Source organism: Cherax quadricarinatus, chromosome 38, assembly GCF_038502225.1.
Source record: "Cherax quadricarinatus isolate ZL_2023a chromosome 38, ASM3850222v1, whole genome shotgun sequence".
NCBI lineage: Eukaryota > Metazoa > Arthropoda > Malacostraca > Decapoda > Parastacidae > Cherax > Cherax quadricarinatus.
Window position 1 is genome coordinate 11,453,181 of NC_091329.1, and position 25,006 is coordinate 11,478,186.

The window sequence follows — 25,006 nt, forward strand, 5'->3', positions numbered from 1 at the left end:
CTGCTAAAAAATGGGCACAGCCACCATCACACATTTTTCTCTTTTTGTTTAAAAAAAACACACGTAGACATTAATTTGAGCGCCATCTAGGAAGGTAACCTGATGCCGGTGAGGGGCTTTCGATCCAGGAGAAAGGATTTCTCCTGAATGCCATTCATTCCCCAGGCGCTATATGACCTTAACAAGTTTACCGCTTCCCTTGAATAAGATAAAAATCAATTAATTTTGAAGGCCGGTGACTGAATAATGGTAATACTGATAACTCATAGAAGAAAGTCTAAAAATAAGGTGATAAATATTTATAATGATGATCCTTGTCAAACGTCACTGGCTAATCCGTGTGAGTCATGGACGGTGATTGGCGGAGCGGTGAGGACAAGTGAGCTTTAACATGATTGGTGAAACTGCTGTATCTTGCACGCGGAGCTGCTGATATCTTGTCTCTTTCTTTATCACTTATTTCCTACCAAGGTAAATAATAACGGCAGTAATTTTCTGATTGAGCAGATAGGTTGCTGTGGCGGGTCCATACTGCTCAAGTACCATGCATGGGAATGATTGATAAAGTAATTGTAAAGGTCAGTTTACTCATTACAAACAAGCTGTCTAGTCCTTGTGGCTTAGCGCTTCTTTTTGATTATAATAATAATCATTACAAACAAGGTTTATTTAAAATTGCGCGATGAAGGACTCCAGTGGAAATAAATCCCGTTACTCTGATTTTATTGACCCCTTTAGGGAGGTCCCTGGAAGCTGATGAGGAGCTTTTGATCAAAGGAATATGATCTGGACTTCATTTTTCCTTTGATCGAACGTGATTGCCTCGTTTCCCCCAGTGCTATGTCACCCCTACGAATTTAGAGCTCTTCCATGCATGGTACTAGCAATAGTAGTAGTAGCAACAATGGTAGCAGTAGTAGTAGCAACAGTAGTAGCAGTAGTAGCAACAGTAGTAGCAGTAGTAGCAACAGTAGTAGCAGTAGTAGCAACAGTAGTAGCAGTAGTAGCAACAGTGGTAGCAGTAGTAGTAGTAGTAGCAACAGTAGTAGTAGTAGTAGTAGCAACAGTGGTAGTAGTAGTAGTAGTAGTAGCAACAGTAATAGTAGTAGTTAGTAGTAGTAGTAGTAGCAACAGTAGTAGTAGTAGTTAGTAGTAGCAACAGTAGTAGTAGTAGTTAGTAGTAGTAGCAACAATAGCTGCAGCAGCGGTAGCAACAGTAGCCCAGTAACAGTAGCTGTAGCAGCGGCAGCAGCAACAGTAGCTCTAGCAGGAGCAGCAGTAGCAACAATAGCCGCAGGAGTAGCCATAGCAGCAACAGTAGCTATAGTAGCAACAGTAGTTATAGCAGCAGTAGTAGCAACAGTAGCCATAGCAGTAGCAACAACAGCCATAGCAGTAGGAACAGTAGCTGTAGCAACAACAGCTGTAGCAACAATAGCCATAAGAGTAGGAACAGTAGCCATGGCAGCAGCAGTAACAGTTGCCATAGCAGTAGCAAGTAGCCATAGCAGCAGCAACAGTAGCCATAGCAGCAACAATAGCCATAGCAGCAACAGTAACTGAGAAAATGATTACATGACAATTGTGGCTGATGCATGAGCTGTAGTAGCTGACTGAAACATGACTAGATTACCCATTGAATTTTGAAGCTTCTAGGACATGTAATTGATAATGCAGTTAAAAGTCAAATGTGGCAGATATATGAGCTAAAGTAGTTATACTTGAACAATGGAAGATCCCCAGAAAATAGCAGTAGTCATAGGAAGTTGTCAGAGGCATTGCAAGATTCTCTATTGCTCTTCTAATCTTAAGTGTGAATTTTGAAAATAAAGTCTGGTTTCCATTGTCCATGTGAAATATTAAAATTCGGCATGGCAGTTATGAGAGCAGATCCCATGATTTTGCATTTGCAGCTGATGTGTGATTTATGATTGATGGAGCAGCTTCCCAGTTAATATTGTGAGTGTTGTTGCTAACATGTTGAAAGATGGATGAATTCTCTTGTCCATAATGTATTGCCCCCTTGCATTGCATTTTTGCTAAATTGCTGTTAGTGTGTATACTTGGAGTATACCTGGAGAGGGTTTTGGGGGTCAGCGCCTGGTCTGAGACCAGGTCTCGTGTTTGTACTGACATTTTCATAATTATCACTGTTTCTTTGTATTATACTGTAGCTCACAGTATATTGTTCAAACATTGGGAAGCTAATCAATGCAATTACAGGAATTTGAAATTTCTTATTAATTTTTGTACCTCTACAACCTTAAAAAAGCCATATGAATACTGTACTCTAAAGTGATATAGGTGTAATTAAGCTTTCACTGCTTGTAATAAGATGCCATTTCTGCTTTTAAAAATCAAAAGTATTCTTTCAAGAAGTAAAAGTTATAAATGATCAGATCAGTAACTTCTTTTGTTCAATTACTACTACAGGTTGGAAGCAGAAATGGCATCCTCCCCATCAAAGTCTCCTCATGTCAAGACATTCCCTGGTAAACTAGGTCGTCCAAGTAGTGTCCCTACTGACTTGATTCTCCCAACACAGCGAGTCAAAATGATCATGAAGAGTTGTCCTGATGTTGAGATGGTACCCCAGGAGGCACTCCACCTTATCACTAAAGCAACAGAGCTCTTTGTTCAATACTTAGCAGAAGAATCTTATAAGAAAGTGGCCAGCAAAGATAGAATTGACTATGATGATTTGTCCAATGCTGTTCATGACATTGAACATCTTGAATTTTTAAGAGAAGCAATTCCTAAGAAAGTGACTTGGGCTGAGGCTCAGAAACTTATAGAAGAAAATAGCAATAAATTTGAAGGATTTTTTTAAGAATACAATTTAACTTTCTTATAAATAGGAAATTAGTAAAAAATCAGTTGTAAAAGTGTGTTAGTAATGTATATTTTCTTTTTTTTATTTGTATAGAAGTTTAATGCTACATGGGGTTAAAAATATTTGTCATTAAAGAAATGACATCTAAAGTTTCAGGGTTTGGGAATCTGGATTTAACCTGATTGCCTTATATTTACCAGGTTCAGTATGACCCCTATGGGTTTAGCACTTCCTTCAAACTATAACAATAATGAATAACCTTTCATCAGTCAATTTAAGCTTTAAAGAAATATTTTATTTTAATAATTGGTTAAATTTCTGATACTGGTGTCATACTGGATATTGCACTTAGAAGAAATATTTAAGGTCTTTTGTCTACAAAAGATTGTGACATTCATTTATTTTGTTCAGTTCAAGGCATGTAATTTTTGTAGTTGACAGCTATCTTTAAAATGTGTATTAGGCTGAATGTTTAATCCTGTTTTTTTGTATTAACATTTATCAATATATTTCATATACATGTAGCATTTTTGTCTTATTGCCTTATTGTGCTGTAAATTTGCCTTTCAATTCCAATTCTTCTTACTTACTATAACAATTGTTTTTATCTCGTGCAGTTACAGCACCAAAGATCTCTTAAAATTTTCTGTGGCTTCAATACTGCCAGAGCTTTATGCTTATTCTTCTTGACCCCTCTAGCATCACTAGTATTACTCTTGGGTGCTATGGTTAATATCTAAGAGGAGATTGGGTGATGAAAGATCCAAAGTTATTTGATAAATGTACACTGAATAAGACATTTGATGCTCCAAGAAGTAACTGTAGGTAATGTGAGTGTGAAGGAGCTATGCTTTTTCAAATGCCGAGTCCTAAGATGGGAGGGGAAAAAAAATCCACTGTGCTGACAACCAAGACTGCAAGTGTATGCTTACAGAGCTTACTATGAAGGTTATTTCAAGTGTTATGCAAAAAAGGGATGCACATTTTCATTTGCTTTCAGAAAAAAATGGCTTTATGTAGTATTGCTTTACAGAAGGGTTTATCTGATAATTATTAGCACTTTTTCGTTAAAATGTAATCTCCACTGCCTGCAATGAGGAGGCTGGAGGTTGTGGAGATGTTATGTTTAAGGGTAATGAGTGGTGTAAATATTCTGCATAGAGTTCAGAGCTTAGAAATTAGATAATGGTGCAAGATTACAAAGGGTGTAGTTAGAGAACATTTAAAGAGAATGGAGCAGAATAGGAAGACCAAAAGGGTGTATAAATCCTAGGTGGACAGAAAAATCAGTTAGCCAGACTTGAGGCCTGGCCTGGAGGTGGAAGTACAATGCCTGCATTTTGTTGGAGGGGTGGGGATGTTGCCATCTGCAGGATCACTTGTATTTTGAATCATGATGTCTGAGCATTTCTAGCAAGAAAACTGCTGAGTGAATGGTGGTGAATGTTGAACTTTTTTGGCTCACCTTGCCTTGATGGGTAATGGCCAGTGGTAAAAGATTAAAGAAATTTTCTTGTTAGATTGTGTTTAGGGCTAGTGTTTATATATAGTACAGTACATATAAAAGCTTTAGTAATGCAGGATAGGACTGTGCTCATGTGAGGAGAGTAGTACAGCATGTAATATTTAAATGTAACTTCAAAATGTTGTACTGAATTGATAAATTATTAAATAAAAACTGAGCAACAACTGCAGTCTTCCATTTCTGAATCAACAGTATTAATTATTTTTAAAGTAGTATTTTGTGATTTTTATTTTCTGATTCAAATTGTAGTATTTTGTGATTTTTATTTTCCAATTCAAATTGTTTGAAATTTATTTTCATATTTTAAAGTGAATGCATAATTTGCTTATATTTTGCCAAACAAGTGAAGATGATAATGTACAGTACAATGAAAACCTGAACAGACAGGTATTTTAGTAATTATTAAAATGTTATTGAAATTTCTTAGGCAGACAATGGCTGATGATGTGGAGCCAACAATTGGTGCAATGGCTGTGGAAGAGCCTCTGGATCTCATTCGTTTGTCTCTAGATGAAAGAATTTATGTGAAAATGCGAAATGAACGAGAACTTAGGGGCCGACTCCATGCCTATGATCAACATTTGAATATGATATTAGGGGATGTAGAAGAGACAGTGACTTCTGTAGAGGTGAGTAGGTACAGCATCTGGAAATACACTATCTTCTTGTAATAATATCTTATATCATCTCTCTCCTTTTCCACATTATGATGAGTGAATTAGACAGCTGATCAGGAAAGAGAATGTAAATGTTATCCTGTTCCTATAATTATTTTCCTTTTTGGGTTCCTTCCCACTTTATGTTGACAGTCTAGTTATTCACAAGAACTATTAAAATAAGAGTGGGATAGGATGTAAAGAAACCTATATCTCTGCACAAAAAGAGAAGCATAGGAATAGAGACACTGATAACACAAAAAATATGATTAAGGTGCATTTAATCTTAAATGATATTAAGTGTAGAAGACATTGCATTCAACCCATGCTCATAAGTTTTTTTTTTTTTTTACCTCATTGGCCATCTCCCACCAAGCAGGGAGATGATCTACAAAGGAGGAACATTCACCATCATTCATTCAGTTACTGCCTTGCCAGACATAGACTGACACTGTTTCACTTTCAGGACTCAAATTTGGTTAACTGGTGTCTCTGAATCTATAAATGTTACCTTACTCCAAACACTCACACAAGTGTATTATTATAATCAAAAGGAAGCGCTAAATCCACACAGGTGTATAAATATGAATTTTGGTATAGTGTATACATAAGCAAGAATGCAACATTTTTGCTTATGTATACACTATACCAGGCTTAATGTTCTGGCTCAAGTATGGCAACCTCAGTGACGTATTGTATGTAACTTTTTTTTATATGGCTAGTAATCCCTCCTGTTCTAAAATTTAGCCAAAATAAATGCCCACACTTCTGTTGCAGGTGGATGACGAGACTTTTGAAGAGGTTTACAAAACAACTCGGCGAAACATTCCAATGCTTTTTGTAAGAGGAGACGGAGTTATTCTTGTTGCACCTCCTATGAGAGGTGGAGGGATGTAATGTATAGTCTTGGACTAGGAAATATTAAGGTTTTATTAAATAAGTATTCGATCCTATTTTACTTAATACTTCAAGTTTTTGAATTTAGGTAGGGCTTTTTCTAATGTGCTTTGAGCATCATAATTGTTCATTAATAATAATAATCATATATTCATTTAGTTAAACTTCTCAGAAGTTCAGATTCATTATACAATAAAAATTTTACCTTGTGTAGTACTGTCACTAAGGTTATTTATGTAATAAACTTAAAAGTTTGCCAAAGTATCTTTGATATTTGTGTTTTGTTGGACTACATATATGAGCAGCTCTACCAGATTGTTTGTTGTACTATAATCATTGTGCATTATAGAAAAAGACTACTTTGATGGGAAAAATATCTATTTAAAAATGTCTCTGCACTTCATTGGGCAAATTTCACACTCCATCTAGTTGTAACTGGAACCAGTTTTTTTTTCAAAAGCTCTGTTCTAAATTCTGTACATATTTACATAATATTAATGCAAACCATCTGCAAACGAATTTTTCCAGAAAAATAGCCTATGAAATGCAGGAAAAGCATGCTGACTTGCATACTGGCATGTCAGATATGTCAGTAGATTACTCAAAATTCTGGTGGGTATAAGGTAATAAATGTACCACTATATTTGTAATTGTCAAGACAGTGGTGGAAACTGCATTAATTGTCTTGAGATGAATATTAAAATGTTCTTGAATTTGTTGGCTGTTTCTAACCCAAATATGGGTAGTGCTTAGTTTTGATTATAATCTAAATAATGTGACCTAAAATGGTTTATCACTAACCTGCAATATCTCCACATGCTAAAAATCCCTAGCTTGACTAACTAGTTTTGCTTAAGATTCCTTTATAAAGATTACATACCCTCATCAAAATGCTACAGAATGTTGAAACCCATAAATTGCTTTTGACTCTTGCCTGTCTTAAATTCTTCTCTCTACATTGCTTTCACATCCTCTAGTACTGACTCTCACTCGCCTCTAATTTATGCTCAGTTTACCTGCCTACTTTGCTCCATTCTTTCAATGTGTAAACCACTTCAACCCATTTTGCAAGTACTCCTGAAGCAACTCATCTTTAACCCGTAAACGGTCCAAACGTATATATACGTTTTTTCAACATTTGAAAGTATGTAAAAAAAGTAGATCTTTTTGTTTTTTTACATTTGAAAATGTGCAAAAAAACTTTGATCTATTTCTTTTTTTGTTATATTTGAAAATATGTAAAAAAAACGTAGATCTACTTTTGTAGCACTACACATGTGAACGTAGATCTGCTTGGACCGTTTACGGGTTAACATTGCTGGTGCAGAATCAGTGAGGTTGCATATATGATAGGGTGCCATTGCCAAGGTTTCCTATGGGCTACACTTACCTGAATTCCTTGAATGTAAATCCCTCTGGGAATCTAATTTTAGATCTTACCTCTTGCATATATAAACCAAGTTACTAATGTTCCATTCATCACTCAAACTTACATCAGCAGTATCAAAGTTTCAGCCTATGACAGGGTTGATGATAATGTTCTCATGCTTTAGCGCTAAATTTTGCAGCATTAGATCTATTATCCCTCTTCAGTGGTGTTTAATCTACAGGAGTGTTATCCATGTAGTAGAAGTTCCTGGAGTATCATATATGAGTAACAAGACTAGAACAGTACTCAAGTGTCTTGTATCCCTACACAAGTTTTGATATTGAATGCAGCCAGTCTACCTTTGATCCTCAAATAAAATGGATTTTGAAAGTGTAATTGCTATCCATTATAACCATGAGCATTTTGCTGGATAATGGAGATTTGTTTATGTAGTTGAATTTTGTACACTGAGGAGGGGTTGGGGAAGTGTTCTAGAAAACCAAAGGATTAGCTGGGTGTTATATTATTATTATTATCAAAAAGAAAGCTGGGTGTTATAAACCACTAAAATACAACTTTTTAACATAATATGCCTAAAGAAGATGCAATAAAGTAAACCCTCACAACATGACCCCTCAGCAGTTTTCTTGCAAAAAAGTTTTTAAAAGTGCAGCCAAAAAGTTTAACTGCGCGAGAAAAACAGAACTAAGCGGTAAACCCACAATTGTGAGAAAACTAACCTGCAAAATATTGGTATGTCATACATTTTCATAGCATTAATGGCTATAGCATTTTTGGTATTATGGCAAAAGAATTTTTATGACCCAACTTGGGTCTCCTAGGCAGAGTATTTTCTTGAGCTTGACTACTATTTCCCACTTACCACCCACTCCTCCTAATTGCATTCTGGGAATATTTTATGAATCATTTCCCTTAAGGGAAATTCAATACTGGTGAGGGGCTATAAATCAAAGGAACTGGACTTATCTTCTTCCTTGGATTTAATCTATTGCCTCCCATTTTCCAGGCAGTGTATAACCCCTACAAGTTTAGTGCTTTTCCCTAAATATAATACATTATGTACCTTTTAAAAGCTTTAAATTATATAATCATTGAAAGTGCTAAACCCATACAAGTCGCACACAACCTTTATAAAAGTATGGTACAGTATCCTTGATATTTTATGTTGAAACACCATGTAAATAAAGAGGTTAAGGCTGTTCATAAAAACGTGCATTTTTGTGAACGTAGTAACTGATGTAAACAAGGCATGCCATCAGTTTGAACTTTCGTAACTCAGGCAGCATTTCTACACCTGTACCCCAGTGGTACAGATGGAGAATACCGCCTGGCTAATCCGAGTCTGTGATGCCATACTTATACCTCATGTCTCAAAGAGTAACTGCAAAAATACTGATTCAGTACTGTGCTGTACTTTTTAATTTTTTCAAAATACTAATGTCTTTGTACAACATGCACTGTACTTTGAAGGTACAGCATGTCTAATGAGAGGTATCCAAGATACATAATTATTACATAAGAAAAGGATTCTACATTATTTATAGACAAAAATGGGTTGATAATTTATTTGTCAGTTAGGAACTAGTTACAGCATGTTTGTTCATCATATTTTGAAGTAGAGGGCAGAGTACTTTTGGTTTATATTGCCAATGAAGGAAATGTACTGCACCACCTAATTGATGTACAAAATTTATAAAAAAAAAATAAGGCTGTATACTCATGCTGAAGTCATTAAAGGCAGGATACTGTATAGCTGTTTTAGACAAAACATATTGTAGAGTTATTACAAATAACCTACAATTTATTAATCTTAAGGTATTATTAGCAAGCACAAACCTTATTCCAAGTGATAAAAAACATGTAACATATACAAAATGTTATAAAAATACTGTGTAAATAATGACAATTGCATAACCAAATACCATAAAAACTGTCAGACACACTCGAGTAATATTTTATGCCTAAACCTAATAGCCGAGATCACATTCTCACTGCTGTAACTTATTGGCAATTGTTCATTCATTTCACATCAAGGGGAACAAAGCCACACTTGAAAAGCATTTTATGTATTTTTTGATATAAGAAAAGTCAGGGCAATGTATGAGCATATAGAGCCCCTACTCTTTTATATGAACCTCAAAGGGCATTTTTAACCACTATGTATATTCTGAAGCTCTAAATCCATAGGGGTCATACAACACCTGGGGAATGAGAGGCAATAGGGTTCATTCCGAAGAGGGAGAACAGGTTTAACTCACAATACACAACTAACTTGCACACAGGAGAGAGGAGCTTACAACGACATTTCAGCCTGGCTTGAACCATTTACTAAGTCACTTTGTAAGTGGTCCAAGTCAGACTGAAATGTTGTTTGTAAGCTCCTCTCTATGTGCGGGTTATTTGTGTACTGTGCCTTTTTGTTATTCAGGTTTAATTCTTTGGATCAAGAGTTCCTTACTGGAATCAAGGCACCTTTGAGGGGTTTGTTTTAAATAAAGGTGAAATGTCTGTAGTTCTTTAAACGGAAAAATAAAAATGGAACAAATGTATGAACAAAAATCTGAATTGCTACTTTGGAAGACAAAAAATAAGTTAAACTACTTTTATCTGAATCTTGTGTATAGCTTCATTTCTAATCCTTTAGAAAAAGTGCACTCTTCCTGTGGTTATGAAAATTTATAACACAGAAGGTCTTCAGCCTACAGATCAGAGAACTACTATTTGTTAAATATAAAGAGAACTTAAGTTCTGGTATCTGAACTTTAATGAGACTACCGATATGCTGCCCTGTTATTAAATTTGTGCAATATCCAAACATCATGGGAAGAGGCCCTTGCTAATTTCATGCTCTGAAGGCGGATGAGAGGACTAGTAATTAAATGTATTTAACGTTTCTCAGTAACTATGCAGCCTCAAGAAATACAAATACCAGACACAAATTTTTAACAAAATGTAATGGATATTTTGAAATGGATCGGTGATGAATTTATGAAATACAAAAAAGGAGGAGGATGATCAAAGTATGGTAAATTTAATCAAATGTAGTCAGTAATTCTTAGTGTATAAATAATCAATCTTTGTGGGATATTTAAAGTTTCCTGATTTTTTAAGTGTTTATATTAAAAGCTATTTTAGGTAATGTAAGTTATGTATACAGAATTTTGTAATAAAATTTTATGCAGTTTATTCTAAGTTTCAGAAAGATTATAAACCCATATACTGTATTACATCATGATTTTTAATTTTAACCAAACATTTTTTGAAGGAGGGGTGTTAATGTTGCAGTTTAAAAACTGTAGTGTAAAGCACCCTTCTGGCAAGACAGTGATGGAGTGAATGATGGTGAAAGTTTTTCTTTTTCGGGCCACCCTGCCTTGGTGGGAATCGGCCAGTGTGATAATAAAAAAAAATAAAAACATTTTTGTAGTGTACCCTTGTTTTTCTCATTATCTAGTGTCAAATGCAGATTCAAAAAGATTTCACTATAATATCCACAGAAATTTTATCATCAAATCTTGCATAACATCAAGGATTAATTTTACAGTATTTAATTATATAGTACTTTACAAAATTTTTCAGAAACTTATTTTTTCCAGAAATTTGGATTCTGTTGTAATCTGCGACTGAAATTTTCATACCACTTTGAGAGAGTTGAGAGTGGGAGGTATTGTTCTGATGGATTGGGCATGATTTGTGATGGACTCTGAGCAAAGCTGGATGCATAATTGTATAAATTTTCACACATGGCTTGGCTGAATTCCACATAGGAGTTTAGAGTTGATGCTTCTGAAGATGGATTAGCTACCTGGCCTTGAATCTGTATTAAGGGTTCCACCTGAGGAAATATTTTTTCCTTTAGAAAGATGATCTTAGTTTCAATTACGAATAGTATGCATGAAAGTATTTTATGTTAATAATCCGTTACCACAATCAAAATTAGCTTGCTTAATTTACATATCTTTTTCTTATAACCATTAGTTAGACCAAACAGATAAAAGTATTATGTTTAAAGGTAAACAAGGCTCCTGTTAGTGGAACATAACCAAATTTAAAAAGTTACAAGTAAATAACAAAAACCTCAGGAAATGAATAACTAAATATTAGACTGGAGGGGGGGGGTTATGGAGGAAACAATGTATGTATTCAGATATTTGGAGTGGATATGATTCCACCCTACCTTGGTGGGAGACGGCTGATGTGTTAATAAAAAAAGTAAAATGATGGCAGATGGGTCTATGAAAGATGAGGTAAGCCACAGAAAAGAAATGCAAAGTAGGTGACAGACATTTATCTATGGAGGCAAATAGGGGGGTATCTATGGAGTACAGGGGTACCAACACTTAGGTGGGTGTGAGGCATGTATTTTAAATGCCGTGAGGAGGCTGAGGGCAGTGGAAATATTGTTTTAGAGGGTAACGTAATGTGAATATTACACAAAGAATTTGGAACATAGAAGATGGTGAAGAGGGTCATCAACCCTGAGGGCTGAGGAGGGGTTGCTAAATTGGTTGAACATTTAGAGAGGACTGAGTAGAAAAATATAGATAAGAGGGTGTACAAATCAGTGGAAAGAAGGTAGGAGCTGGAGTCATCTCAGGAAGGGTTGGAGGAAAAAGGTAAAGGATGTTTCTGAATACCTGGGGCTTGTGCATCTAGTAGGTTTGTGAGAGCATGTTAAATCGATATGGAGACAAGTGGGTTTTCATGGCTTATGCTGGAATGTGAACAAGGTAATATGAAGTGATTCATATAGGAAGTACAGTGCCTGCACTCTGAAGAAGGGGTATGATGTAGTTCTGAGGGTCATTTGAACGAAGTCTGAACTTCTGGCAAGATAATTATATGTAAAGTAAAAGGACACAAGTGCAACTAATGTGACATTTTATTGTGGCAACGTTTCGCTCTCCAGGAGCTTTATCAAGCCATTACGTTGCCACAATAAAATGTCACATTAGTTGCACTTGTGTCCTTTTACTTTACATATTGTCGGTAATTCTACCAACTTTATTACAAGATAATTATATGTTGAATGATGGCAAATGTGTTTCCTTTTCAGGTCACTCATATTTCAGTAAAAGATCACTGCATAAAAAAAAAATTGTGAATTTGCATTTCATGCCAATATGCTAGATAATGACTCATACAGACTGCAAGGAACATGTGTAAAAAAAATAAACAATGAACTTTGTAACTATGCAAATTACACAGTATGTGGTACAGCAATAATGAGGAAAATAAACCTTACCAAAATTCCAATTTGTGCATTATGAGACATCTTTTGTTCACCAAATGTGAATCCAGTCTGCAGATCTGCATCACCTGATTGCTTCAGCCCGGATATTTTGAATATTGCTGATGGCTTTTCATTTGTAATGTTGCCCAAGAGATGCCAGGTTGGTGGTTTGGTGGGCTCAGGCCAACTGAAGTACACTGTTGGGAAAGTATCATTGGTATCACTTAGTACTGTACGTACTGTCATTTGCACCAGTACTTAGCAACTTAACCTTATAGTACAACTAAATTCAGCTAGCATAATGCCAATGTGTACTAAATGTCATCTAATGTTATAAATACTATGCAACATGGAAATAAATTGATTTTTATTACTGTAACAATTAGGGGGTGCCAAAGTATCGGCAGATATCTGATATGATGGGACCGTGTTTTAGTAGCATTTTGAAGATACTCTAAGAGGTGAAGTACTCTCCTTGAAAGTGGGATTTAACAAGGATGAACAGATAATAGTTACAGGGTTAAAGTCAAGCCTGGGTTTAGCGCTTAGTTTTGACAGTGCTACTTTAGTGTGCGGTCTACCATTTACACTTAAGTGTGCAGTCATTTATTGCCCTTTTATAGCCTTACCTAACCAAATCTAACGTAACCTACCCTTGCCTAACCTGAGCTGGTAGACCGCACGCTAAAGTAGCACCGTTTTGACTGTAATACTAATACTAATAATAATTAAATTGAACAGGTGGTAACTGTTCACTGGAAACTGACAAGAATTTTGAGCATGGTAAAGGCAATGTGTGAGAGAACTTTCAAGGAGGTAAAACACACTGGTCCTTATGTTGTAAGCTCTTAAGACTAGATGGCATTTTATTATTTCTGTAGCAATTTGCAATACATAATGGCATTTACAAGTAAATAAATTCTAAAAATTTTCCATAATGATTTTCTTGGACAGCCCTATAATTATCTGCTGCATACAGTACATTTATATACATAGAAAGCACAATTATGCTACATATACAGCAATAACAAAAAACTAAGCAGACCTGATCCTCCGAGGCCATTGGGAAAAGGTGTTCCTGTGAGGAAGATAACAATGTGGTTGATGTTATCTGCCTGAGGTATGACTGTAAGAAACTGCGTCTCCCCTACTTGCTCAAAATTAGTCTGCACCTGAAATAAGGAAAACTTTGAGAGTAAAAATTATTATTATTATAATCATAACCAAGCGCTAAACCTGTAAGTGTCTTAATAGTAGAAAGTAAATCTTGAAATGTAAGCGTCTTACTATTTACATAAAATAATATCATAACTAAAACCAATTGAAGGATGCACAATTCAAACTATTATAATTAATTGCCAAAATGTGCCAAGGAGTAATCTCTTTAACAATCTATAATGACATTATTTGTAATTACAAGTGCAGCGCTGTATAGTCCTTGTGGCTTAGCGCTTCTTTTTGATTATAATAATAATAATAATGTAATTACAAGTACAAATAATTTACTTCTTTTCTGCAGTATACAGATAATGTGGTTTACATTTAATAAATATTGTTAGGCACAAAAGAAGGTCACTACATATTGCATACATATACTGTAGTACCTCTGTACATGGAATACTTATATACTGAATAATTATTGCAATCATAACTAAGCGCTAAACCCACTAGGGTCATACAGCGCTGCAGGGTAGGGTGTGCTAAAGATATACGTAAATACAGAAATAAAAGTAATCAAAACCAGGTAGAGTTCTACTGAGTGAATGAGGTCCAGAAGACTCACCAGGCGCCCAGAGACAATCAAACCGAAGAGGTTGGCCATGACACCAGCAATTAACAACCGATTTTGGAGGACAGTAGCAGCCCAGAGTGCCTGTGGGCGTGGCTTGGTACTCCTTCACTCCAGCAGAGTACACACTGCTGAGCCAGAGTTCAGGGTCGTCTGGATCACCACCCGTCCTCCTCCCTCTTGTTGTTGTTGTTACTGGTACTTAAGGACCATCGTAGTCTGAGCTGTTTTGAGTCTTATCTTTCTGTGTCCAGGATAAAATACTGCCCAATATTTTGGCGAATAAAGAAGAGATTTCACTTTCCAAGACGGGAAAAATACGGGAAAAATAGGGTCTAACTGAAAAATATCTGGGTATAGCAAGACACTAACGCACAACCAGCTGGCTTGTGACCGGTTTCTCGAAAGACGTAGAAAATTGTAGCACCAGAACATGACCTGGGGTGTCTAATATAATTACATTAATAATGACCTGTTTACAAGACAGAGTGTAAACCCATTTCCATAATATTAGATTCAGGTACAACAGTAAACTGTTTACAAAATAGTGAAATGTTTACGAGAATAATAGAGTCGTTTGGAATAATGATTAGTTGTTACGCAGTTAATGAATTCAGTCGCATGAACATTATAATGAAGAATATTCTATATCTTAGACATTATCTAAGCCAGAGTTCCCACCCAGGGAACCACTGCCTTGCAAGATGACATTTCTGGAGGTGCTACAAAGAGTACTAATGAAAAGCACAATTCTCCTTTTTTTTACCAAAAACTTAACTAATTACTCAATTTACATTTGCATTATATGCAAATGTGATACTACTTTTGTAGGAAGTGCAATATTAATGAAACATTTCCTAGGGGTGAGGGACAAAAAAAAAAAAGACTGGCAACCCCTTATTTAAGGGTAAGGTAGAGGTGCCCTCTCCCTTACGTAGTTTACAGTTTTTATAATTTATTTACTGTAAAATAGTTTATATCTTTATATTAAGTTTATTTAAATACATGTACACATAAGTACAGTTACACAAACTTAAGTGACTACAATTATCATAGTAATGTATATGTATATTACCTTAGATAACCCCAAAAAATGGTCCATTTGGGTCTTTGATATTATTAGTTCATCCAAGTTTAAATCTATATAATGTGTCGCTAATGTATACTTACAATATCTATGAGCCTTTAGAACCATTGTGTATGTTGATATTTCCTGTATTGTTTGCAAAAATCATTTGTAGATTCATTTAATATGTATTTTGAAGTGTGTATTTTTCTTGAGGTGTATGTATTAAGAACAGTAGTGTATATACACTTGGAGGAGTCTGGCTGAGTAAGAAACACATGCATCAAGGATCCTAATGGAAATAAGATAAGATAAGATAAGATTTCGTTCGGATTTTTAACCCCGGAGGGTTAGCCACCCAGGATAACCCAAGAAAGTTAGTGCGTCATCGAGGACTGTCTAACTTATTTCCATTGGGGTCCTTAATCTTGTCCCCCAGGATGCGACCCACACCAGTCGACTAACACCCAGGTACCTATTTGCTGCTAGGTGAACAGGACAACAGGTGTAAGGAAACGTGTCGAACGTTTCCACCCGCCGGGAATCGAACCCGGGCCCTCCGTGTGTGAAGCGGGAGCTTTAGCCACCAGGCCACCGGGCACTTTGACTTTCTTAGGTTATCCTAGGTAATTTACACACATGCTGCCATGTAAGATAATTTATGCAACTGTATTTATGTGTAAATGTACCTGAATAAACTTACATCTGTCTTCAAGAAGGCATTGGACAGGACCCTAAAGTCAGTACCTGACCAACCGGGCTGTGGTTCGTACGTCAGTTTGCGTGCGGCCAGCAGTAACAGTCTGGTTGATCAGGTCCTGATCCACCGCAAGGCCTGGTCATGGACCAGGCCGTGGGGGCGTTGACCCCTGAAACACCCTTCAGGTGTACTCCAGGTATCAAACCCTTTCGGTTGTAAGCCTCACTGAGGTGTTATGAGAGTTACTGTCCTAACTGAAACTCATTTACAACACTAACTACAACTTCCAACTCTCGTAAACGAGCTCATCCTTCATACTTCTGGGCTCTGTGAACCAGCGACGAGTGACTCATACTAATTTTTTGGGGGGGGGAGGGAGGGGGGAACACAATTATGCTGGAGATGCCTCAGCGTTGTGAAGCCGTATCGTCAAACTCTTTTAGGTGAGGTAATGATAGTGTTCGGTGAAGAGTTAATATTAATCATCATGGTCACACTATGTTACGATACTCTCATGTATAACCAGAACGGAGAAGAATATCGCCTAAGGGCACAACTGCGAGGTCTGCCACAGAAGATAGAAAGTACTGAAGGTGGTGAAAGTGTAGGCTAGACAGTGTTAAGGTGTTTGCTGTGTAAAACAGTCTGGATCCTGATATTTGTTATTTATTCATTAGGGAAAAAATCACCCGACAGGGGTCGTGATTCTCAAGTTATAAGTCAAAAGTAATTCATGCCAATAGGTGTATTCACCTAATTGTGGTTGAAGGGGTCAATTCACAGCTACTGGCCCCGACGTGTGCTACCCCGTCGGGATACCTAATGAACTCACAGGTGCTAAATGACCAGTAAAGGTCATTTAGCATCTGGGAGATAGGGTGATAATCGTGCTTACTTCAAGAGCGACGAGCGGTTGCTATAATTTCTTGGATTAAAAGGCCATCAACGGTGTTTTGCAAAATGAACGGGAAACACTTTTAAGTTGAATTTGGATGCATCCTCATGCCAGGGTGAGCACACACACACACACACACACACACCCCTTCCCTAACCACCTCACCTTAGCCACCGACCCCTCCCCCAAACCACCTATGGAAAATTTCCTAGGGTGCTTAACTGTATGTTTACCGTAGTCACCCCGTGTAGACATGTGAGAAAACTTAACCACCCCTGGTCGCGGCAAGTGATTCCTTCGGCCTCACAATCTTATCCATATCTATCCGAGACCAGTATAGATTGGATAGCACCCACAAGTACGGTGCTACAATTTAATTGTGGACTGTATAGATTATATTAGTTTAGCTGAATGAGGGGGGGGGTAAGATACACCTGGATACATCCATCAAGGAAAAGCATTTATACATAATCCCACCACTTACCAGCTGTTCTCCGGTGGTCACTTGATGTAGCTGGATCACTCATAACCTATCTAATTATAACATACCACAACTGGCCAGCCTAAGGTTGCTATAACTAGAAGGGTTACTTAACTGTGGGTGATTGATACTCCTTATTTCTTCCATTCACTACCTCAGTTTCGATGTCCTGCTACACCGACACGGTTCTCATTCCGGCAGGACGAGGTATCCGTCGGATCGTCCCGGTTAGAAGTCGTGATTCTATAAATCTCCACTATCCCCGTTACGAGAGTCACGCGTTCACTCGGAGCAGGGCGCTCTATTTCACATCCCGCTTTCTCTTAACTCAATGTTATTATCACTGATTACATTATTATTCACAAGACGATTTAACGTCTCATAACTATTATACAAACTAGAGGTCACTCCATTAAGATCTAATCACGTTCCCTCACTCTCCACCAGGAACAGTTACGACACTTCTTATTATGAAATGAGGCCTATATTAATCCTTAGGCCACCGTGAATGTCAATTTCGTGGTTCCATGTTTTCCCTGCTTCCTCACCACCATTCAAAACAAACCGCCCCCGCCTCCCCCGCACATCCGCGCATGCGCCAAGGGAACTCTTGGTTCTACACCATTTTCAAATACATTTTGACTCCTATCGGCACATAAAACACCTATTAGGCGCTATAGTTTCGGAAAATTAAAAATTTTCCACACTGCGGCCGGGCGGAAGTCGTTGTTAGACGACTTAAATTGCGTCTTCCTCCAGGAGACGGTTCCAGCCCTCTCTAGATTGCGCTGCTGTTTTCCTAGTGGGTCTTACTACGGTTTCTTCTTGCATTACCCGGTCAGTGTCTTCAATATCACTCGTGTCACTGTCCCTTAGGTTTCCATCTGCACTGGATTGAACACCATTTAATTCCAAGGGAATTAATTTATTAATGGTACGCAAACTTTCTTGACCACGACACAACACTTTGACGTTTCTGACAACACCTTGTGCATCTGGGTATAATGTAACTACCTTGCCCAGAGGCCACAGTGTTCGATGTTGTTCAGTATCAATTAACACAATGTCACCTGGTTGAATGTTCTGTCGGTTTACTGCCTCTGGCGCACCATAAAAGTGTTCACGTAGTGTAAGAAGATATTCTTTACGCCACACATCAGACCAATGAATAATTACCTTATTTAACATTTTGAACTTGTCACTCAGCACAGTCACGTTATTATAATCCTCATCACTTCCCTCGGGATTATCTCTATAGATAGGCGCAGCTTCTAACCTTTGTCCACATATTAGGTGAGAGGGAGTCAGTATCTCCGCGTCAGGAGTGTCGCTCATGTATGATAGAGGGCGATTGTTCACTCGATTTTCTGCCTCCACCAACACTGCCCGGAACTCCAAATCAATTCTCTTCCTGTGTAGCACCTTACGAAGACATCTTTTCACTGTACCTATCATTCTTTCGTACAGTCCTCCCTGCCAGGGGGCTCTGGGAGTAATAAATTTCCAGACACACTCTCGCTGGGTCAACAAAGACTGTACATCATCACTCTTATTTAATTTCATCAAGTGTTGAGCACCCGCTACAAAATTGGTGGCATTATCTGAGATCATCAATCTTGGACAGGATCGTCTAGCTGCAAATTTCCGGAACAGCTGTATGAACTGTTCTGCAGACAAGTCCTGAGCCACTTCTAGATGAACAGCCCTAGTAGCTGTACAAGTAAATAGACATACATACACCTTCAAGGGGACACCATCTGAAGTACCTGTCAAAATGATTGGCCCACTATAGTCCACTCCGGTCACATCAAATGGTTTTACCAACTGCACGCGTTCCTTGGGCAATGGTGGAGGACCTGGGTACATGTAGGTTCTGGCATCCACCCGGCGACATATTACACACGACTTGATAACCCCCTTTACACTTTGCCGTCCTTGTGGAATCCAGAAGGTTTCCCGAATACAGTTTAAGGTATCCTGTACCCCACCGTGCATCACGTTATTGTGGGCATTAAAGACAATCAAGGTTGTCAGGTGATGAGTTTTGGGCAGCAAGATAGGGTGCTTAGCATATTCCCCCAATTCAGCATTCTGTAACCTGCCTCTGCACCTAATTACATCATCCTCTAAATACAGCCCCAGCTTTTCTATTATTGAGCCTTTCACAATTTTTCCGTCCATCATGAATTTAATCTCATCCCTGTAGGTTTCTTCTTGTACCCTCTGTAGCCAGTATTTCAGGGGATGGGGAAAATTATGTGAGATATTCATCTTACTTATAAATTTAAACACTAACCTGGTCACACTAATCAGCTTAGGTAAGGAAGAATACCTGTGGAATGTCTGTGGAGACAAAGAACTTTGTCCTTGGAGGCAAAGAGGGGAATGTATGAGAGTATAGTTTTACCAACGCTCTTATATGGGTGTGAAGCGTGGGTGATGAATGTTGCAGCGAGGAGAAGGCTGGAGGCAGTGGAGATGTCATGTCTGAGGGCAATGTGTGGTGTGAATATAATGCAGAGAATTCGTAGTTTGGAAGTTAGGAGGAGGTGCGGGATTACCAAAACTGTTGTCCAGAGGGCTGAGGAAGGGTTGTTGAGGTGGTTCGGACATGTAGAGAGAATGGAGCGAAACAGAATGACTTCAAGAGTGTATCAGTCTGTAGTGGAAGGAAGGCGGGGTAGGGGTCGGCCTAGGAAGGGTTGGAGGGAGGGGGTAAAGGAGGTTTTGTGTGCGAGGGGCTTGGACTTCCAGCAGGCATGCGTGAGCGTGTTTGATAGGAGTGAATGGAGACAAATGGTTTTTAATACTTGACGTGCTGTTGGAGTGTGAGCAAAGTAACATTTATGAAGGGATTCAGGGAAACCGGCAGGCCGGACTTGAGTCCTGGAGATGGGAAGTACAGTGCCTGCACTCTGAAGGAGGGGTGTTAATGTTGCAGTTTAAAAACTGTAGTGTAAAGCACCCTTCTGGCAAGACAGTGATGGAGTGAATGATGGTGAAAGTTTTTCTTTTTCGGGCCACCCTGCCTTGGTGGGAATCGGCCGGTGTGATAATAAAAAAAATAATAATAAATAATCAATGGCTAAGGAGGGACTACTGACCGGAGCGGTGCTCACCGTAATTTCGACAGGAGCAATATGTGCCTTTTGCACCGGCCAGTTAATTTTGTCCACCAGCCAACTTGGCCCTTTAAACCACGATAAAGCACTCACAAATTTTCCATAAGTCAAGCCTCGAGACAAGAAGTCAGCTGGGTTCTCGTCACCAGGAATGTGATTAAAGGTTAACATATGCTGACCCAAACTGTTGTGTTTCTCCTGCATTTGATGGATTTCAGCGACTCTGTTTTGTACATACACAATCTTACTGTTACCATTACGAATCCATTGTAAGGATACCTCGTTATCAGACCAAATTACGGTGTCGCTGATATTTATCTCTCGCAATTTATTTCTTATATAATTGGCTAATTTGACACCTACATAAATGGCCGTTAATTCCAACTGAGGTAAGGTGCGTGATTTGATTGGAGCCACCTTAGCCTTAGACATAACAAGAGAAATGGCACTATTACATTGAAGGTAAGCGACTGCTCCATATGCTAATTTCGAAGCATCGCAAAAAATGTGGAGTACATTTTCTCCCTCTTGACTGGCCACATTACGGGGGAACTTCAACATTGGTAATTTTACATATTCCCCTATTAGTTCTTCCCACCTTTCAACAAATTCCTCAGGTAGGGTTTCATCCCAGGCACACTTAAGCTTCCATGCTTCTTGTATCAACAATTTTCCTCTTATGGTAAGTGGGGACACTAAGCCTAGTGGATCGAAGCATTTTGAAACTTCTGCAAGCAAGACTCTCTTGGTTAATTTATTGGGCATGCTGTAGTCATTAGGCTTTAACGATAACAAGTCTCCCTCTGTGTCCCAAGTCAGTCCCAGCACATTACTATATTTGGACACTTCAACTCCAGGGTTGTCTTTATTTATTTGAGCTCTTAAGCTGGACGAATTACTGTTCCATTCCCTCAGGGGCATATTTGCACCTTGCATTATTTCATTAGCCCCTGCGTATATGCTCATTAGTTCCTCTTCAGTAGACGTCACCCCCAGGAAATTGTCCACATAAAATTGTTTACCCATTACTCCACTCAGTGGACCACCCGTACGCTTAAGGTGTGCATTTATCGTTGCCTGGAGTAGGAACGGACTGGAGGTAGCACCAAACAATACACTCCTGAAGCGAAAAGTCTTCAGGGGACTAAGTGGGTCACTAGGATTCTCGGGCCATAAGAACCTAGTGCAATCCCGGTCAGCCTCCTGCAGACCCACTCTCAGGAAAGCTTTACTTATGTCTGCCGTAAAGGCATAATTCTTAACCCTGAAGTTTAGTAGTATGTCTCCCAGTTTTTCCGTCAACGACGGACCTGTCATCAAACAGTCATTCAAACTAGGTACACTTTTATTACTCCTGGCACTACAATTAAACACAATCCTCAGAGGAGTGGTCTTAGAATCCTTCTTCACTCCGTGGTGTGGCAAATAGTGACCATAAATCTGGGTTTGCTCGGGAGGTACCTCCTCTATGAATTTATTATTTAACTGCTCATTAATTATATCATCGTAAGCAGTCAACAGTTCTGGTGTCTTGCTCAATTCGTGGAGCTGGGCCTTTAATTGTCCATACGCCATCCGGTAATTAGTTGGTAGGTCTGGATGGTTCAGCTTCCACGGAAGTCTCACCCAGTATTGTCCAGATTCAAATTTAACATCCTTCTGGTATTGTTCTTGAGTAAAGGAATCATCTGGACTTTCTTCATTTACATTGATCCCTATGCTGTCCAATTCCCATAATTTATACACAGGTTCAACTTCATCCTCTATTGAAGTATATTTATACTGGGGTGATACTTCATGAGTAAGACACACCGTAACTGTATTTATGGATTCCTCCAGTCATTCATTATCGGTACGAGGAAGCCTGCCATACATCACGTGACCTCCGGCGGTCCTTAGAAGGGTGACTCCGCATTTCTTTGTCATACCCTTTACAAAGGTGGCATAATGGTCACTACCTATCAAAATATCTATTGGCCCCACCGAATCATTATTTATACCCGAAGGTGCCAAATCTACCTTGCTCGAAAGCCTTTCAGTAGCGTTACCAAGCCCTATTGTAGATATTTTCTCTGGGAGCCTATCCACAATTACGGCATTAATACGTTTTCTCTCATTGCCCAGCCGGACAGTTACATAAACAGTGTCGTATGACTGGGCCTTCTTATTCGAGAGAAAGCCAGATAGCTTGAGTATAGCAGGATCTCCCATTTGTACCTTCATCCCATTAAGGCAGTTACGTTTTATGAAGGTACGTTGTGATCCCTGATCCAGTAATGCTGTTACAGTTTTGGATTTACGCCGTTTATCATTAATCACCACATCCAACACAGGCAAAGCTACCTCAGCTAGGCCATCATTACCGACGTTAGCTGCAATCTTTACGTGGGCTACTGTTGTGTCTGGGTTATTATCACTATCAGTACTATTGTTACCATCATTACGATTAGATCTGCCCTTACACATAGCTATGTGGTGTCTTCCCTTGTTACACTGATAACAATAGTGCAAGTTAGCACGGCAATCCCTTACATTATGATTTCCTAGACACCTGATACATCTAGCAAGCTCTTCCAATCTTTCCACTTTAACATCCCATGAATTATAGGCATTACAGTTCTTAGAGAAATGAGTACCGTTGCAGAAGATACAATCTCTCCTTTCCTTGCCTGACCTCTTATCAACTGGGCTACCCTTATTGTGGTACTTCCTCCTCTTGCTTGGAGGTGGAGAACCACTATAACTGGCACCTGTCACTTGATACGTGCCTACATAACCCCGTGTAGTAGGTGGCTTAGGATTATTGATATTAGGATAAGGTTTCCCTTTGTGGAACTTGGCAGGTGCACTGGGGTCTGTAGACGTGGTATTCCTAGAGATAATGGGTTGGCTGGTCTGCAGTTGGACAATTAGCTCTTGCAGTCCCACTCTCATTTCTTCCAACCTGAAGTAACCCTTGTGATATCTGTTAGATAACCACTCTATGGTCTTGTGGTTCAATTTATTCTGAATCAAGGCACTCAACAACCACTCTGCTCCCTCCAGATCATATTTATTACTCAAGGTCTTAAGAGTGCTTTCTAGTTTGATCCTAAATTGCTGTAAACTGTTGCGGTTGTGATCTGGAGTCTTCAAATTAGCCAAATTAGCTACTAGGTCCAGCCTACTTTGCTCCAAGTTGCCGTAAGTGACCTCCAACAGGTCAACTGCCTCACTATAGGAGTCATCTACATTTGGGAATGCTTGTATGAGAACATGCGCATCTCCCCTTACCTGTCCCTTTAAATAGCATAATTTGGTAACACTTGCAAGATCATTCCTATCATGTACGACTGCTTTGAAGATAGACCAAAACTCCTCCCAGTGTTCTCCCGGATTAAACACAGGCATACATAATTCTGGGAGTTTTGGTAGATGCCTCTGACTTTCCTTACTAGGTTGACCAACAACATTGTTTACACCCTTTACCTTCTCCAAAGCCTTAGTTTTGCAGGACACGATGTTGTCCTCCACTTCATAATGTTGATCTAGCAGTCGCTCCCTTTCAGCATCATCTGCACAGTTCTCTAGCAGCTCTTTTTCATAGTCTTTAAACCACAATCTATATGACTCATGCCTATTTCCTAAGGCTTCTAGGTGTAGCTTTAATTCATCAGGGTTTACCGTTTCTTGTTTCATTAACTCCATACACTTCTTGTATGATTTAGTAACATGACCCTTCCGAGCTTGTAGTGACGCTTTCTTTGCTTTGGCATCCATGGACTTGCCAGTCGCACTAACTTCCTCAGACCCAGCCATGGTTAGGGAATTAATAATCACATATTATACTACTTAAGTAGACGCTTTATAAGAGTAATTCTTGCACTTTACTCTTGTATAAATCCTAGCCACCCATGTGCTAGCAATTTATTGGGCTAATTATCATCCACCACACGATCGATTAAACTTGTGTACCCTATACCCACTTCCTTCAATCAGTCACTTAATTATTAAGTAATTAATTCAATTAATTTTTTCACTGATTGCATCCGGTTCAGGAAGGACCAGCGGGCAGATATGGAAAATTTCCTAGGGTGCTTAACTGTATGTTTACCGTAGTCACCCCGTGTAGACATGTGAGAAAACTTAACCACCCCTGGTCGCGGCAAGTGATTCCTTCGGCCTCACAATCTTATCCATATCTATCCGAGACCAGTATAGATTGGATAGCACCCACAAGTACGGTGCTACAATTTAATTGTGGACTGTATAGATTATATTAGTTTAGCTGAATGAGGGGGGGGGGGGTAAGATACACCTGGATACATCCATCAAGGAAAAGCATTTATACATAATCCCACCACTTACCAGCTGTTCTCCGGTGGTCACTTGATGTAGCTGGATCACTCATAACCTATCTAATTATAACATACCACAACT

General features: G+C 38.6%; 2 protein-coding genes across 3 annotated transcripts; one reads left to right on the forward strand and one right to left on the reverse strand.

Annotated features, from left to right (window-relative positions):
• The first annotated feature begins 238 nt into the window (after positions 1-238).
• Positions 239-6,626, forward strand: LSm3 (U6 snRNA-associated Sm-like protein LSm3). 2 transcript variants are annotated; one of them, XM_053782243.2, is made up of 3 exons: positions 239-578; positions 4,786-4,987; positions 5,792-6,626. In XM_053782243.2, exons 2-3 carry the CDS (start codon positions 4,793-4,795, stop codon positions 5,909-5,911), a joined length of 315 nt encoding a protein of 104 aa, XP_053638218.1. In that variant the 5' UTR covers positions 239-578; positions 4,786-4,792; the 3' UTR covers positions 5,912-6,626. The 2 variants fall into 2 exon arrangements, with proteins under 2 accessions (XP_053638218.1, XP_053638217.1); XM_053782242.2 differs by having other exon boundaries at positions 258-471.
• A 2,225-nt stretch (positions 6,627-8,851) lies between these two features.
• LOC128692914 (protein OPI10 homolog) lies at positions 8,852-14,671 on the reverse strand. Its single transcript, XM_053782241.2, has 4 exons — positions 14,318-14,671; positions 13,580-13,706; positions 12,547-12,731; positions 8,852-11,136 (listed from the first exon to the last, which is right to left on the reverse strand). The coding sequence occupies exons 1-4, from the start codon at positions 14,354-14,356 to the stop codon at positions 10,885-10,887; spliced, it is 603 nt and encodes a 200-aa protein (XP_053638216.2). The 5' UTR covers positions 14,357-14,671; the 3' UTR covers positions 8,852-10,884.
• Positions 14,672-25,006: the final 10,335 nt, after the last annotated feature.